The sequence below is a fragment of the Zootoca vivipara genome, chromosome 1 (assembly GCF_965207765.1).
Source record: "Zootoca vivipara chromosome 1, rZooViv2.hap1.1, whole genome shotgun sequence".
Taxonomy (NCBI): domain Eukaryota; kingdom Metazoa; phylum Chordata; class Lepidosauria; order Squamata; family Lacertidae; genus Zootoca; species Zootoca vivipara.
Window position 1 is genome coordinate 56,402,663 of NC_142582.1, and position 13,757 is coordinate 56,416,419.

At 44.0% G+C, this 13,757-nt stretch overlaps 1 protein-coding gene across 1 annotated transcript; it reads right to left on the bottom strand.

Annotated features, from left to right (window-relative positions):
* Positions 1–418: 418 nt before the first annotated feature.
* Positions 419–3,960, bottom strand: LOC118088814 (dispanin subfamily A member 2b). The gene is made up of 2 exons (XM_035122914.3): positions 3,643–3,960; positions 419–1,144 (listed from the first exon to the last, which is right to left on the bottom strand). The coding sequence occupies exons 1-2, from the start codon at positions 3,904–3,906 to the stop codon at positions 986–988; spliced, it is 423 nt and encodes a 140-aa protein (XP_034978805.1). The 5' UTR covers positions 3,907–3,960; the 3' UTR covers positions 419–985.
* Between the last annotated feature and the right edge of the window lie 9,797 nt (positions 3,961–13,757).

The following is a 13,757-nucleotide window of genomic DNA, read 5'->3' on the forward strand; positions in this document are numbered from 1 at the left end:
TGTGCAAGCCACAAATGGGCATCTATTGCCACATGGATGAGAAGAGGGCTAGTCCTGCCTCTCAGTGATAGCTAAAGTTTGTTTTTAATGGTAATTAGAAGCAGGTAGCCAAGCACCGGTAAGATGAATACAGCCTTTGTGTTTGGGGGTGAAAATGGCACAGATAACTGCAGCAAGAATTGTACCTCTGCTTGCACTGATGTCACAGGCACCATTTAATTGTTTTGCCATAACATAACACCAGCACAGCCATAGTCACCATGGCAAAAGAACATTAGTTGGATGGCTTTGGAGTGTAAACACATCCTAGGAAACTATTGTCCTTACAACTGGAACTCATTTCGTAACCCCTCTGGGGTGTGCATAGCTTCTTTTGTTAATACGGTAAATATGTACAAGAAGAAAAACTTCACAAAGCTTGTTTTTAAAAATATTTTTAAACAAATGTATTACAGTGATAACGTTGCAAAAACCAAACTCTGCAAGCATCTCTTATTACAAAGAAGTGGGGGGAGGGGGAGAGAGAGAATGTAAGAACTGGATAATTTGTCTTCCTTGCATCAGGAGCAGGAGATGAATCTTCATGTCACTTGGTCCCCATGTGCACCAGCAAGAGAGAAAACTGGATGCTTATACTCCATAGGAAAATAACTTGAGAGCAGAAGAGGCACTAGAGCCATGTGGATTTTTTTTTTTGGGGGGGGGGGAGATCCCTCTAATGCACAATTCACAGCATGACAACTCTTGAAATGGATGCTTATCCAGCTCCATCTTGGCAAGCTCTAGAGAGACATCAACTGGAAGTACCATACTCTCAATATTAGGGCTGCTCTTTGACAAACTACAGACCCGTGTCATTGGAAAGCAAATCATCACCATTACCCACAAACAAAGTGACTTGAGTGGAAACCTTGGCAGCAAGGGAAAAGGCAGTGAGTGGTTTTACAAGGGAAATCCATCTGTGACATGGTTCTCCATAGGCTTCCTAATATCTATTAGGAGTGAAAACCCCTGTTGCTAGCAGGATGATGACAATGACAATGGGCACAATGCACATGATCACGGCTGTGATGTTGAGGCACTTGGCAGTAGAACCATAGCTGCGAGCTCCACTGTGGTCACCAACCACTTTGCGATCTCTTGCCTGTTCAGAGAGAAGAAACAAACAAAAGTCAGCTATTGAAAACAAACTAGAAGATAAGCTGCTTGTGCATCAGTAGCAGAGCTGCTCCCACACTTCTGGGTTCGCGCTAGACCACCAAAAATTCATCTACACCAAAAGACAGACAGACAGACAAAAAAAACAAAAAAACAAGGGAGAATGTAGTGTGCAAGAATCCTATGCTCATATCCCTGTGCAGACTCTGCAGGAAATTTGTATGACTCTGCAGATGCATATATTTTCCCTACACATTAAACAACTGGTTTCAAAAAATATAAAAATGTCAACACCTCTACATACCAGTTCGTGCATTTCATCAGCAGTTTTGTATGGATTTTAATCAAGCTGCATATTTGTTGGCTTCTTAAAAATCCTTTAATGCTAGAAAAAGTGGCAATATTGTTGGAGAGGTGCTGTAAGTTCATACGTTAAAGAAAGTGCAAAGATGGATCTGATCTTTTCTCCAAGCTTCTATTTTGATACTGATCTGTTTTAAGAAGAGCTCTACAGGGCAATCCAAAGCAGGTTTACTCTTTGTAAGTGTGTATTGGGCTGCAACCTTAAGGCACAGCCTGCACAACTTCAGAACTGACCTTCCTCTGCCAAAATAATAATAATAACTGGGGTGCCTCTTTTTGGGTTATTTATAGCAGTCTAAGATAATGAGGGGGAACCAAAGGGTGCTATTATAGCACCCTTTGGTTCCCCCTCATTATCTTAGACACACATGCACTCCTTGTTTAAAGTTAATAGATAATAGAACTTACTCCCACAGGAGGCAGTGATGGCCACCAGCTTGGATAGCTTTAAGAGATGGGACAAAACCATAGAGAAGGCTATGATCTGCCTCCATTGTCAAGGGGATTATGCCTCAGAATACCTTTTGCCATAGCTGCCAAGTTTTCCCTTTTCTCGCGAGGAAGCCTATTCAGCATAAGGGAAAATCCCTTTAAAAAGGGATAACTTGGCAGCTATGCCTTTTGCTGGGAATTGCAGGTGGGCAGAATGATGTTGTATTCATGTCCAGTTTATGGGTTTCGCAAAAGCCATTGTGAGAACAGGATGCTGGACTACATGGGGCATTGGCCTGATCCAGCAGTTTAAGTTAAGTTATTTTAAGTTCTTAAAATTGGTCTGCTGTTGCCCTTGCAGATCAATATTTTTGCATATTAAAGTTAAGATGAGAGGGGGGAAATCCCAGATGTTGCAATCACACCACGGAGTCTAAAAGAAAAATCAGTGTTGTAGATGATAAATGGACTTGTTTTTTGGTCATTGACTCTTCTGTGTTAAGCTACATGCACATCAACGAAGAAGTTTTCTACTATTGAAGTGTAGAAAACACCTATCTCAGGGGGTTAGATAGTCTTAGATACTTGTTTTTCAGTGCTAAGCTTTGGAGAAAGAGGCTGTCCAAACAATCAGAGCAAGTGACCAGCAAATTTAAAAATTGAATTCCAAGTTTCCTAGAGACCAGCTAGCTTTTGCCCTGCCCTAACAACTTTCCTCCACATTTCATAGAATCACAGAATTTACCTGAGGGTCATCTAGTCCAATAACTTAACTTTTGCCCAACAATGGGCTTGAATTTGTCACCCTGAGATTAAGAGTCTCATGCTCTACTGAGAGAAGTCACACGGTGCTCTACTGACTGAGGCTTCCTACCACTAGTGGAAGGCAAGAGCACAGACACTGAGTGTTAAGGTTGCCCACTTTTTTATATCCATGATGAAGCCAGATGGATGGGTGTCCCCCTCCCCCCACTTGTTGCACATGCAGACACACACAAGATGATGCAGAGGAGGGGGGGGATGCTGTTTTTCCTCACTGTGCTCCCTTGTTTTAAAACCTTTCCTCCCAGGCAATTTCAATGCTGGAAGTGAGCCAACTGGGGGAAAGGTTTCCCTCCCCTCCCATGCCCCTTTCCTTGCAGGAAATAAGACACGGCCCCCAGCTTTATACTGTACATCGACACATGGCTGACAAGTGGACGTGTCACAGCCTATTTTGATCTGCCAGACTTTGCAGCCAGGGCTGAGTTTTGGTTCAAAGGCATAAGTGTGCCCAGATTAAAGCTATACTTTACCCCATGGGTTAAATCTAAACCCAAAACTCGGCTCTGAAACTTGGGAAAGAAGAAACAATGCCGTCATTCCCCTGCCTCTTGCCAGTGAGAGGCCATGGTGATTAATGGCCTCCCCTCCTCCTAGCAAGCGAAGCGAAGCAACGACCCTACAGATACTGTACTGTACTTTTAAAAGTTCAATCGAAGTCAACGGGGATCATTTCCGAGTAAATACGGATAGGAGGGCTCCTAGAATGGCTGGAGTGACTTCTGAGTAACCCAAACTTTTTTTTAAAAAAAAAAGTCCTGATCACGTCCCGTCCCCCACCCACGAGGGGGCAAATGGAGCGTGGAGCCGGAAGGGGTGGGAGCGTCCCATGGACGGCGGAGCTCTCGTCCATCCTGCCCTTCTCACCTTAACCGAGAAGACCAGGGCCATGAACCCGAGGCAGCAGATGTTGCAGTACAGCATGGTGCAGATCGACCACAAGATGTGGTCGCGGGGAGGCGCCACGCAGACTTGGTGCTGGTTGTGCATATGGATCACGGTGGAGCCAGGCGACGCGCCCGCGGGGTCGAGGATGGCCATGTCGTGCTCGTCCTTCAGCTCCTCGTAGCGCGGCAGCCCGCCGCTGACCTGGCCGGGCAAAGGGAAGTGGGCGCCGCTTGCGCTTGCCATCTTCGCGCCTGCAACCGGGTCTCTCAAGAAGAACTGCTTCGTGGGGCAACGATCCGGCGAGTGAAAGGCAGGCGGGAGAGGAGGCGGAGCTGCCCGGCTTCTGTCCCGGGGAGGCGTGGATGCGCTCCCTGTTTCCTAGCATGGAATGGTGGGCAAACTGAAGGAATCGAAACTGAAGGCAGGCACCTCCAAATTTGGGAAACTTGCTCAGGCGGATGTGTGAACTGCTTGCCCTCTATGTGCCCCAGCATGCCCCGCTGTTTAGTTGAGGAGTGGTCCTCCCATCCCCGCCCCCGCGTTATGCGCGAGCTCTCCTTTTTGCAAGTGTTTACTTTAAAATATGTCAGCATTGCATAAAAAAGTTATTAATACAGTATGGCTGTTGTAGCTTAATGACCATATACACATACAAACATAATGCACTGGTGTTCTGATACATCTCTAATTTATCGAAGTTGCAACCCAGCTATTTTTTTAAAATTGCAAATTATACAATTGTTCACTCATATATGTTATTTATTTTAAAAATGTATAGCCACCCTCCAGCAGAGCTTCTAGGACAGTTTAAGAAAACAATACCAGATAGATAGATAGATAGATACTTTATTGTCATTGTACTTTAAATAGTAGAACGAAATTGAATGCCCTTCCTTAAAAACAAAACAAAAACACAATTACAGTCAGGGCCGTCTTGAGCAGATCGCGCGCCCTGGTGCTGAGGGGCGGAGATCGCTCCGCCACCCACCCCGCCCTTGCAGGGCGCAATTGGTTTCCACGCGGCTTTGCGGCCCCGCGCCATGGTGCACTGCGCCACCGGGGGTCTACGACGAGCTGGGCCTGATTACAGTCATACACATACATACACACACCCCTATTCTGTTACACTGTCTTTGTTTAAAGTTGTGGCTTCCACACAATAGAGCCAAAGTGCGGCGGTGTGGGGGCGTTTTGCCGCCTGCCTTCCCCAAGCCAAGGGGAAGGCAGGCGGCAAAAAGCCCTAGCAATTTCTTGCTACACGGCAGACTTTGCAGTTGGAGGTTCATTTTTCTATGGCCACGCTTCGCAAGATGAAGCAGTAGCCATAGAAAACCTCCTCGTCTTACGAGGCAACCTCCGATCGCAAAATCCATTCGTCTAGCGAGAAATCCGTCTTACAGGGCATTCGTTAAGCGAGGCACCACTGTAATTCAGAGGAAACCAAAACTGAAACTTTTACCTACTTTGTGACTTTTTAATGCAAGGGAGTGGGAGGGTGTCCTCTGGCTTCTGAAGGTCTAGTTATCCATGTAATTATTGTTGTAGACTTAGGATAAACATAGAAATGAATAAATTCTAGGATTCTGATTATTTGGGGTGGGAAGGGAGAAATGTAAGCTGCAAAGGAATTCTTGGGTAGCCCGGTCAAGCTAGGGCTATTAAGGGAACAACAGGGAGCCATTGAGGGCCCACTGAGGGCTGTTAATAAGGCAAAGGCCCTAGGTATGACCAGAGACTGGGAATTTGGAAGGTTGTCAGGGTAACTGTTCAGTGGGAGGGCAAGGGGTTTCTGGGAAGAAGATGAAGGAAGTAAGGCTGAGAGCCATCTTGGAGGAAGAGATGAAAGTTTCCCTGCACTGCTGTGAGCCATGCTGTAAGATCTGGACAGCCTCCACGCAGACTGAAGGTGCAAATAGGCAAATAAACCCTATTTCTGAAAGGCACAACAGTCCTTGCCGTGTCTTCTATTCTCCAAAGGGACACAGACCCAGTGTGTGTGCCCCGTGACCCCATGCTCTGGCCACTGTTTGGAGGACAGAGGAACAGGCACCGGGCTTTTGTAACAAAAATCTTCTTGATTAATTGTTACCTCTTCTCCTTCCATCAGCCCGTTCCCTCCTCTCATTTTTTTTATTCCTCCTTTGATTATCCCTACCTCTTCCATTTACAAAGTGACAGCCAGGTAATACATGTGTTATATGAAAAAACTGTTCCCTTTCCCTTATGGGGTATTCTAGAGCCTGTATAGGATCCTTCAGTGGGTTCCCTATCGGTAGAAGAAAAATAACAGAGGCTAACCAGAGTATATAGAGAAGCAAAGCAGCTACCGTAGTAAGCCGGATCTTTAATCAAAGAAATAAACTGTTGAAACAGGGTCTCCACTCAACACACGCAGGAAGGAGGAGAACCCTAAACAATGGTGCACAAGCCTTAAAAGACTTTTGAAATTGCCCGCCCTGTAGCCCAAGACCACCATCCAAAAACATCATACATATATCACAGAAGGAGACAGTCTACAGCAGAAATTTGAGAGTGTTGCTTCTCTCTTGTCTGCCAGGATACCTGATAATGCCTTAAGGTAAAGGGTAAAGGGACCCCTGACCATTAGGTCCAGTTGCGGACGACTCTGGGGTTGCGGCGCTCATCTCACTTTACAGCTTCCAGGTAATGTGGCCAGCATGACAAAGCCGCTTCTGGCGAACCAGAGCAGCACACGGAAACGCCATTTACCTTCCCGCTGTAGTGGTACCTATTTAGTATCTACTTGCACTTTCATAGTTCTAGTTACAGGTAGGTAGCCGTGTTGGTCTGAGTCGAAGCAAAATTAAAAAATTCCTTCAGTAGCACCTTAAAGACCAACTAAGTTTATATTTTGGTATGAGCTTTTTTTTTTTTAAAACATAATTTTTATTGATTTTTACAAATTACAAAAGATGGTACATACATAAACACCTTTTCCACCTTCTTCCCACCCCCCTCCATGGGTCCTCCCCTGCCACAGAAGTATCCCACGCAGGTGATCAGTCAGAAGTGGTCCATTTTATGATTGGGTTTCTGTCCTCCTCCCCCTCCCCTGCCCCCCAAGCCCCCCCCTGCCACCAGGGAGCTCCAGTGAACCAGGGCAGTACGCAGGAGTTCATCCATCCAACCATCTATTGTCATACCAAAAAAAAAGAAAATACAAAAAGAGAAAAAGAGAAAAAAGAGAAGAAGAAAAAAAAAAGACAAAAAGGAAAAAAGACAAAAAAAAAATTCATCATAATTGTTAAATTCATAATTGTTAAACCATATTTTGTGGGCTTCCCCACCCTCCCACCCTTCCCCGGTTTTCCTCCCTTATTTATCATCTTCAACAGTTTCATAGTTCATATTTTATAACATACACCTTTATATCTTGTACCACTTTTAAACTAACTATTATCATTTTCGCCTATTGTCCAATCACTGAGAAATCAAACTCCCATTTTTTCTTCCCGTGCCTAATTTTTACCCCTCTATAGGCCTCCATATTTTCACCTTTTTCCAGAATCAATTCACTTTTTAAACCTATAACTATTCCCAAACTAACCTTACACCCCCCAAGTACCGGCTCCACCCCACCAATCCAGCAAGTTCCATAGTCAGCAGTCCAGTTATAGTCCTATTAACCCATCCTTACAATCACCACTTCACTTTCCCTTCACCCCACCCCCTGTTTGCAGTCTTTTGCCATCCAGGCCTCCATATCAGACCCCTGAGCTTCTTCTCTTCTCTGCTTAATTTTTCCTTCTTCCCTGTGGTCATTCTGGAGTTCCAGTAAGTCCAGTCGTGCCCCCCTCGAAGGGGAGGCACTCCATCCAACTTTTTGTAGAGTAAAATCATCATTTTTTTCGTGATGGGCTTCATTTTGTGTTAAATCATCACAGTCCTCATCATTGTCATTCTCACATTCATCTTCTTCAGTTTCAAAAGCTTCATTTTCTAGGAAATCATATTCTGTCATCACAATCTGGAATTGTTGCTGTAACACTTGCCGTTGTGTCTCCTCTTGACATAGTTCTATTCTTGCTTCCCACATTAAGGTCAAAACAGTCCGCTGAAACTCAGGCGGGTACCTTTTTGTTGACATAGTTCAGTCCTGTCAAGGTCAAAACTTGTCACATGGGGTGGAATATGATCGCAGTCTATTTTCTCGACTCCATTTTAACAAGCTGGCTGCATTCTTAAAAATAAAGTTCGAACTCACATTTCAAAAGCATATAAACCAAAAAAGAATTTCCAAAAAGTCCAAAGATAAAGATAGAAATAAAATTTAACTATAAATCCTGGTCAGCTCACTGGGTTTTCTGGGCTGCCGGCTCCCGAGAAAAAGAAAGGTCTTTCTTAGTCTTAACTTCATTCTGCAGGGCAATCACAACCACAGTCTCTCTCCCCTTTTACCCTGCATTTAGGGGAGATTCTCTTTGATGCCTTTGAGGAATCCTTTTAAGTTAAAATCTTCTGTTTACGGCTTCGGGTTTCTGTTTACTGTCTCTTATGTTACCGTGGGGGGGGGTGGCTTCCTCTTTTCCCCTCTCTCCCAGGTCCAAATTGTTGCCTTAATTTACATTCCAAAGAATCCAAATTACTCACAGTCTATTCATTTGCTGAATGTTCTTTGAAGAATTGGCCACCTCCACTTCCCAGACTCGCAGCTTCGCACTCTCAGAGCAGCAATGTCAGCCTGTCCGCCGCGGTTCACCTCCTCGCTCTCGGGGGCTTAAACAAAGCCGATCCGGGGAGGAGAGAGCCCGCTTTTGGCGCCGCCAGGCAAAATCTGTCCCCAAAAAGCTCGATTTGGGGCTTTTAAGGAGGTTTCGTTTCGCTGGAACGATTCCCTCCACCTCTGAAGCGCCGAGGTCCGCTCCGCTGTGCGGACCCCCATCTGAGCAAGATGGCGTGGTCAACCGGAAGCCCCTATATTTTGGTATGAGCTTTCGTGTGCATGCACACTTCTTCAGATACCTGAAGAAGTGTGCATGCACACGAAAGCTCATACCAAAATATAAACTTAGTTGGTCTTTAAGGTGCTACTGAAGGAATTTTTTTTATTTTACTTGCACTTTGACATGCTTTCAATAATGCCTTACTTGATTGCATTTTCTGGGTAGCCTGGCCATTCTTTTGAGATGGTAAATACTTAGTTCCTGACTCTCTTACGCATATTGATAGTGTGCTCAGTTTAACAGATACTTGCCAGAGTGCATTTGAAAAGGGAGGTGTAAGCCCCTACAGTCCAAAGACAATTAGAAATATTTGCAGAGAAATATTTAAGTCAATTTGGGAGTAAGAATGGCTTCAGAATTGTTCTCCTGTACTATTTCAGACACGTGGTTTTTATACTTATGTATGTTTTTGCCTTGTACATTTATGAACATTAATTTTATATTTGAGACCTTAGAATTCATATTACCAACAGCTTTGTTTCTTCTGGAGGGCCAAAGATCCCCATTCCTTATTTAGAGCAAAGGTCCATAATGTGTACCTGGGGGTATATTTAGAAATTTCAGAAACTGTCATGGGCATTACAAAATACCTGTTTCACTTAAGAAAAAATTGGCAATGCTCAAAAATCCTATCCTAGAAAAACAGGCAAAACTCCCACACAAGTAAAACACTGATAAAAGAAGTAGCAGCCAATACTCCCCCCAAAATATGGTAGCAGTACTATATCATCGAATGTAACCGCAGCATTTACTGTGCACTTAATGCCGGGTTTTGAAATCCCTGTTTCACAAACTTATCCAAAATGTACATGTATCCTTTACTTTGTTTAAAAATGCTGCTCATCTTGCATTATTGGCCGAGGGAGCCTGCATACAGCTTCCAGGTCATGTGGCCAGCATGACAAAGCCAATTCTGGCGAACCAGAACAGCGCACGGAAACGCCGCTTACCTTCTCGCTGTAGCAGTTCCTATTTATCTACTTGCACTTTGATGTGCCTTCGAACTGCTAGGTTGGCAGGAGCTGGGACCGAGCAACGGGAGCGCAACCCGTCGCAGGGATTCAAACTACTGACCTTCTGATCGGCAAGCCCTAGCAAACATTTACTTCCGGGTTTTTGGCATTCAGGAGCCAAACTATTCCAAAACGGAGGCATTCGGGATCTGAGGTTTGACAGTAACTGACACAAATGGCACAAAACCAGCATACCACTTTGGCACTAGTTTGAAGTCAAATAGGACGAGGTTGAGTTTTTTGGCCCTTGTGACCCCGGTTTGAGTGTCGGTTGCTCATTTTAGGGGGTGACAGAAAATGTGTGGTTTGCAGCACAAAACTAGCACAACACGTTGGCCCCTGTTTGGAGTCAATCAGACAAGATTGTATGTTTTTTTGGCAGTAACGTGTGTCCCTGATTTGCTTTGACAATTACTCAGTTTGGGGGCAGCACAAAATGCAGGATTTGCAGCACAAAACAGCAGAAAAGTAGCAGAAAACTTTGGCCTCAGTTTGGGGGAGTCTGGAATTTCAGGGTCACGTGTTAATGAAGCTCTGACTCTCCCTTTGGCAAAAGAATCATTCTCTCCCTGGGTGAATCATGGGCCCTTGTTCCAGGAGGTCTTTGTGTGTTCCCTGCAGGCATCCTGTGGGTGTTTTCCTTCCTTTATTTGTGTGTATTAGATGAAATTTAAGGATTAGGCTGTCTCATTCCAAGAAAATTAGATACTGAGTTGGGGATGGGACGGGACTAAGACACAATTTTTTTTTTCTTCCAAAAAATAGTCACTGGGATTTTTTTTTTCTGCTTAAATGGGTATACGTATAGCTCAAGATCTGAGGGCCTTGCAATATTCTGTAGGGTTTACAATATGCAGAGATTTTGCACAGCTATCTCTGATTTAAAAAAAAAAAAGATTTCTCTAGAATCTGCTTCTATTGTGAAACAACTGCTCGTAATCACCCTTTGAACCCAGTAAACCATGCTGGAAGGACAGATCGTGAAGCTGAGGCTCCAATACTTTGGCCACCTCATGAGAAGAGAAGAATCCTTGGAAAAGACCCTGATGTTGGGAAAGATTGAGGGCACTAGGAGAAGGGGACGTCAGAGGACGAGATGGTTGGACAGTGTTCTCGAAGCTACGAACATGAGTTTGACCAAACTGCGGGAGGCAGTGGAAGACAGGAGTGCCTGGCGTGCTCTGGTTCATGGGGTCATGAAGAGTCGGACACGACTAAACGACTAAACAACAACAAACCATGCTAGTTGTGACTCATCCTCCAGTAACCACAATCAGTAAGTGTAGTTATGTTTTGAGTCTCTATTGAGGTCATTTTCATATTTTGTGTCACTAAAATCACTGAAAGGCAGGGACAGATTCCTCCTCCCCGTTTGCCATACTGTGCTTTCTTGAATGTTCCACTGTCTAACTTTGTTTCGCCTGTTTGTTTTCCAGAAGCTGTGTATTTATTTCCTCCAGCACTTGAGTACAACTTTTTTAAAAGGATAATGATTTTTTAAAAATGGTTTTTTATGTAATAGGGCGACAATCTTTTCTTATACATGAATAGAACAACTGACTCCTGTAGTTTCTCTTTAAGCTGCAGTTTGATCTATAGAAATGAACAGGTGATGCAAGTTTAGCTCCATATTGTTATAGCTCACATGCTAATTCCTGCAGATAAACCTTACTACCATTGCCTTTTAGCAGCCTTGTGCCCCAGTGTTGCTCAGGAATTATAAGAAACCCAAAAAAATCAGTGCAGCTTCGAAATCAATGGTTCAAATTGGTGCCGTTCCTTTCCACTTCTGAAACAAAGGGTTTAACAGGAAGCAGTGATAGCCACCTACTTGAATGGTTTGAAAAGAGGATTAAACAAATTCATAGAGGACCAGCTGGCCCGGCCACGTGTTGCTGTGACCCCACCCTGTCCCAATCCTTGGCGTATCCCGCCCCTCCTCCCTCCAACCCCCTGGCTCATCCCTGTGTTTCGGTAGGATACCCTTCCCTCTGTTTTCCCCGGGGAGTGTTGGCCCCTCCCCCTGTATCTCCATACATTGGCCCCTGCACACGCATCGCGAACATTTATATATATATTTAGATTAAATTTTTTTGAAATAAGAACATGAGAAGCAGAAGTTATTATTGTTTAATTTTATTTTGGGGGTTGTCATTTATTTTGGTGGGTATTGTATGATTTGGGCGTTGTTGCGTGTTTTGGGGTGTTTGTGTGTGTGTGTTTTGTTATTTGGATTCTCTAATTTTGGAGTAGGTGACCCAGAGAACTACTTTAATAATCCCGACCGGGGGGGGGGGGGTGTCAAATAAAGAAGACCCACAGCCCCGTAGCAACAGAAGGCGTTTACTCAGACATGAGTAAACGACTAAACAACTACAAACATGGATAGGATTGGATGATAAATGTGCCTTTTGGCAACCAACCTCTCCAATTGATCTAATGGTTTGTGTTTATACAGGTCTCAACCACAAAAGTAAGAAATTGTTTATTTAAGCAGATCTTCATTTTCAACTCCCTTATGTTTGCAAAGATACATCCGTCTGGGAGGGCACACACTGCAAGTGAAAGGGCACACCTTCCACTCAGTTGTTCCAGGAATCCTCACCCACCCTCCTCCACTTCTACTCAGCAGCTCAAGAGGCCCAGGACCGCAATACACATTGCCCAGGCTTGTGTCTTGGGAGGGTCACTTTGGTGCTGCTACCTCAGTGATTTGACTTCACCCCTGGAGGTGCACTCCATTGTCTCTTGAGATAGATGGATGCCAATAACTATGTTTGCTGAATGAGTAACTGGATGTGTTTCCAGGTGCTGTGCTTGTGGGCCCCCTCCCAATACAACAGTTGGACTGTCAGGCAGCATACAGCCCTTAAAATGGTGGGTGGGGAAGCTGCTCTTTGACCAAGGGAGGCAGATTTAGCCCCGCCCTTTGCCTGTTTTCTATTCCCTGCCAAATTGCTGATCAGGGAGGTTTTATTTTATTTTTAATTTAAAGGGATACGAGCTGCTTGAGTGTTCTCTCTTGTATAGGGACACAAACCTGTGGAATCTGTTTCCAATGGAGACAACCATCCACACACATTTTGCATAGATCGTTTCCCCCTCCCACAGCTCAGGTTGTATTTCACTGCTTTCACAAAGGAGAGCTCCTTTTCTCTTTTGTGCATTTCATTGGATGCAGCAGATGGAACACAATTGGCTACAATGCATTAATGAAGCTGAAACTCATTCATGATATTATGGCTCCACCTAGTGTTGCTAAGCTTGCATTATGCATATAAAGCTCCACAACTGACATTACTGTACTGTATTTGGTTTTATCCACACCTTGAGCTCCTTCATTTTTTTCTCAACCACCATGTTTCTAGTGACTGGGTGATATTGAAGGAGAAAACTGCAAATAAAGGAGAAAACTCAATTTTCTTGTTTCATTTGAATCTATTTTGCAGCTTAGCAATTGTGCTGTACTTTAATTAGTTATTCAGCAGGAGAATGCTCATATAGAAGGCGGCAGTATACAACAAGAATGGAATGCAAGGAATCAGTAAGGTAGAATGACCTCATTCAATCATAAGTCTATTTAGAAGAATGGAATCAACCATGGAGAACCACTATACTTAATCATTAGTTAATGATTAAGGATATTAGAGAACAGCTAATGAATAGGACGCTTGATCAAAAATTAATAAAGAAGGATGTTGTTGAATTGCTATTTTTAATCATAAGGAATTAATGAGAAAGTTGGGGAGGGCTGTGCAGAGGAGTTACGATATTCCTAATTGGCTTAGATTTAAGGCGCTGGGTTGTGATTGCTTTAGAATGTTTTGTTGCAACCATAGGATTGGCTAATGGTAATCACATCTGTGGCACAGAACTGCATAAGAATGCTGTTCCATCATGCCACGTTGCAGTCTGTCTCTGACTCTTCAAAGAGACTGTCGCTGCGTACGCTTGTACCAATAAAGGTCTAGTTTTCACGTAAAGCCCTTGTCTGTTTGGTGTTTCTTTGGGGACCCCTGGCCAATAGATCCCTTAAAAATTTCTCCATCAATAAATCAGCCTATCTGAAGATAAAGCCCACTTTTCTACGAACCGATTGTGATGTGAAAAGGTTTTC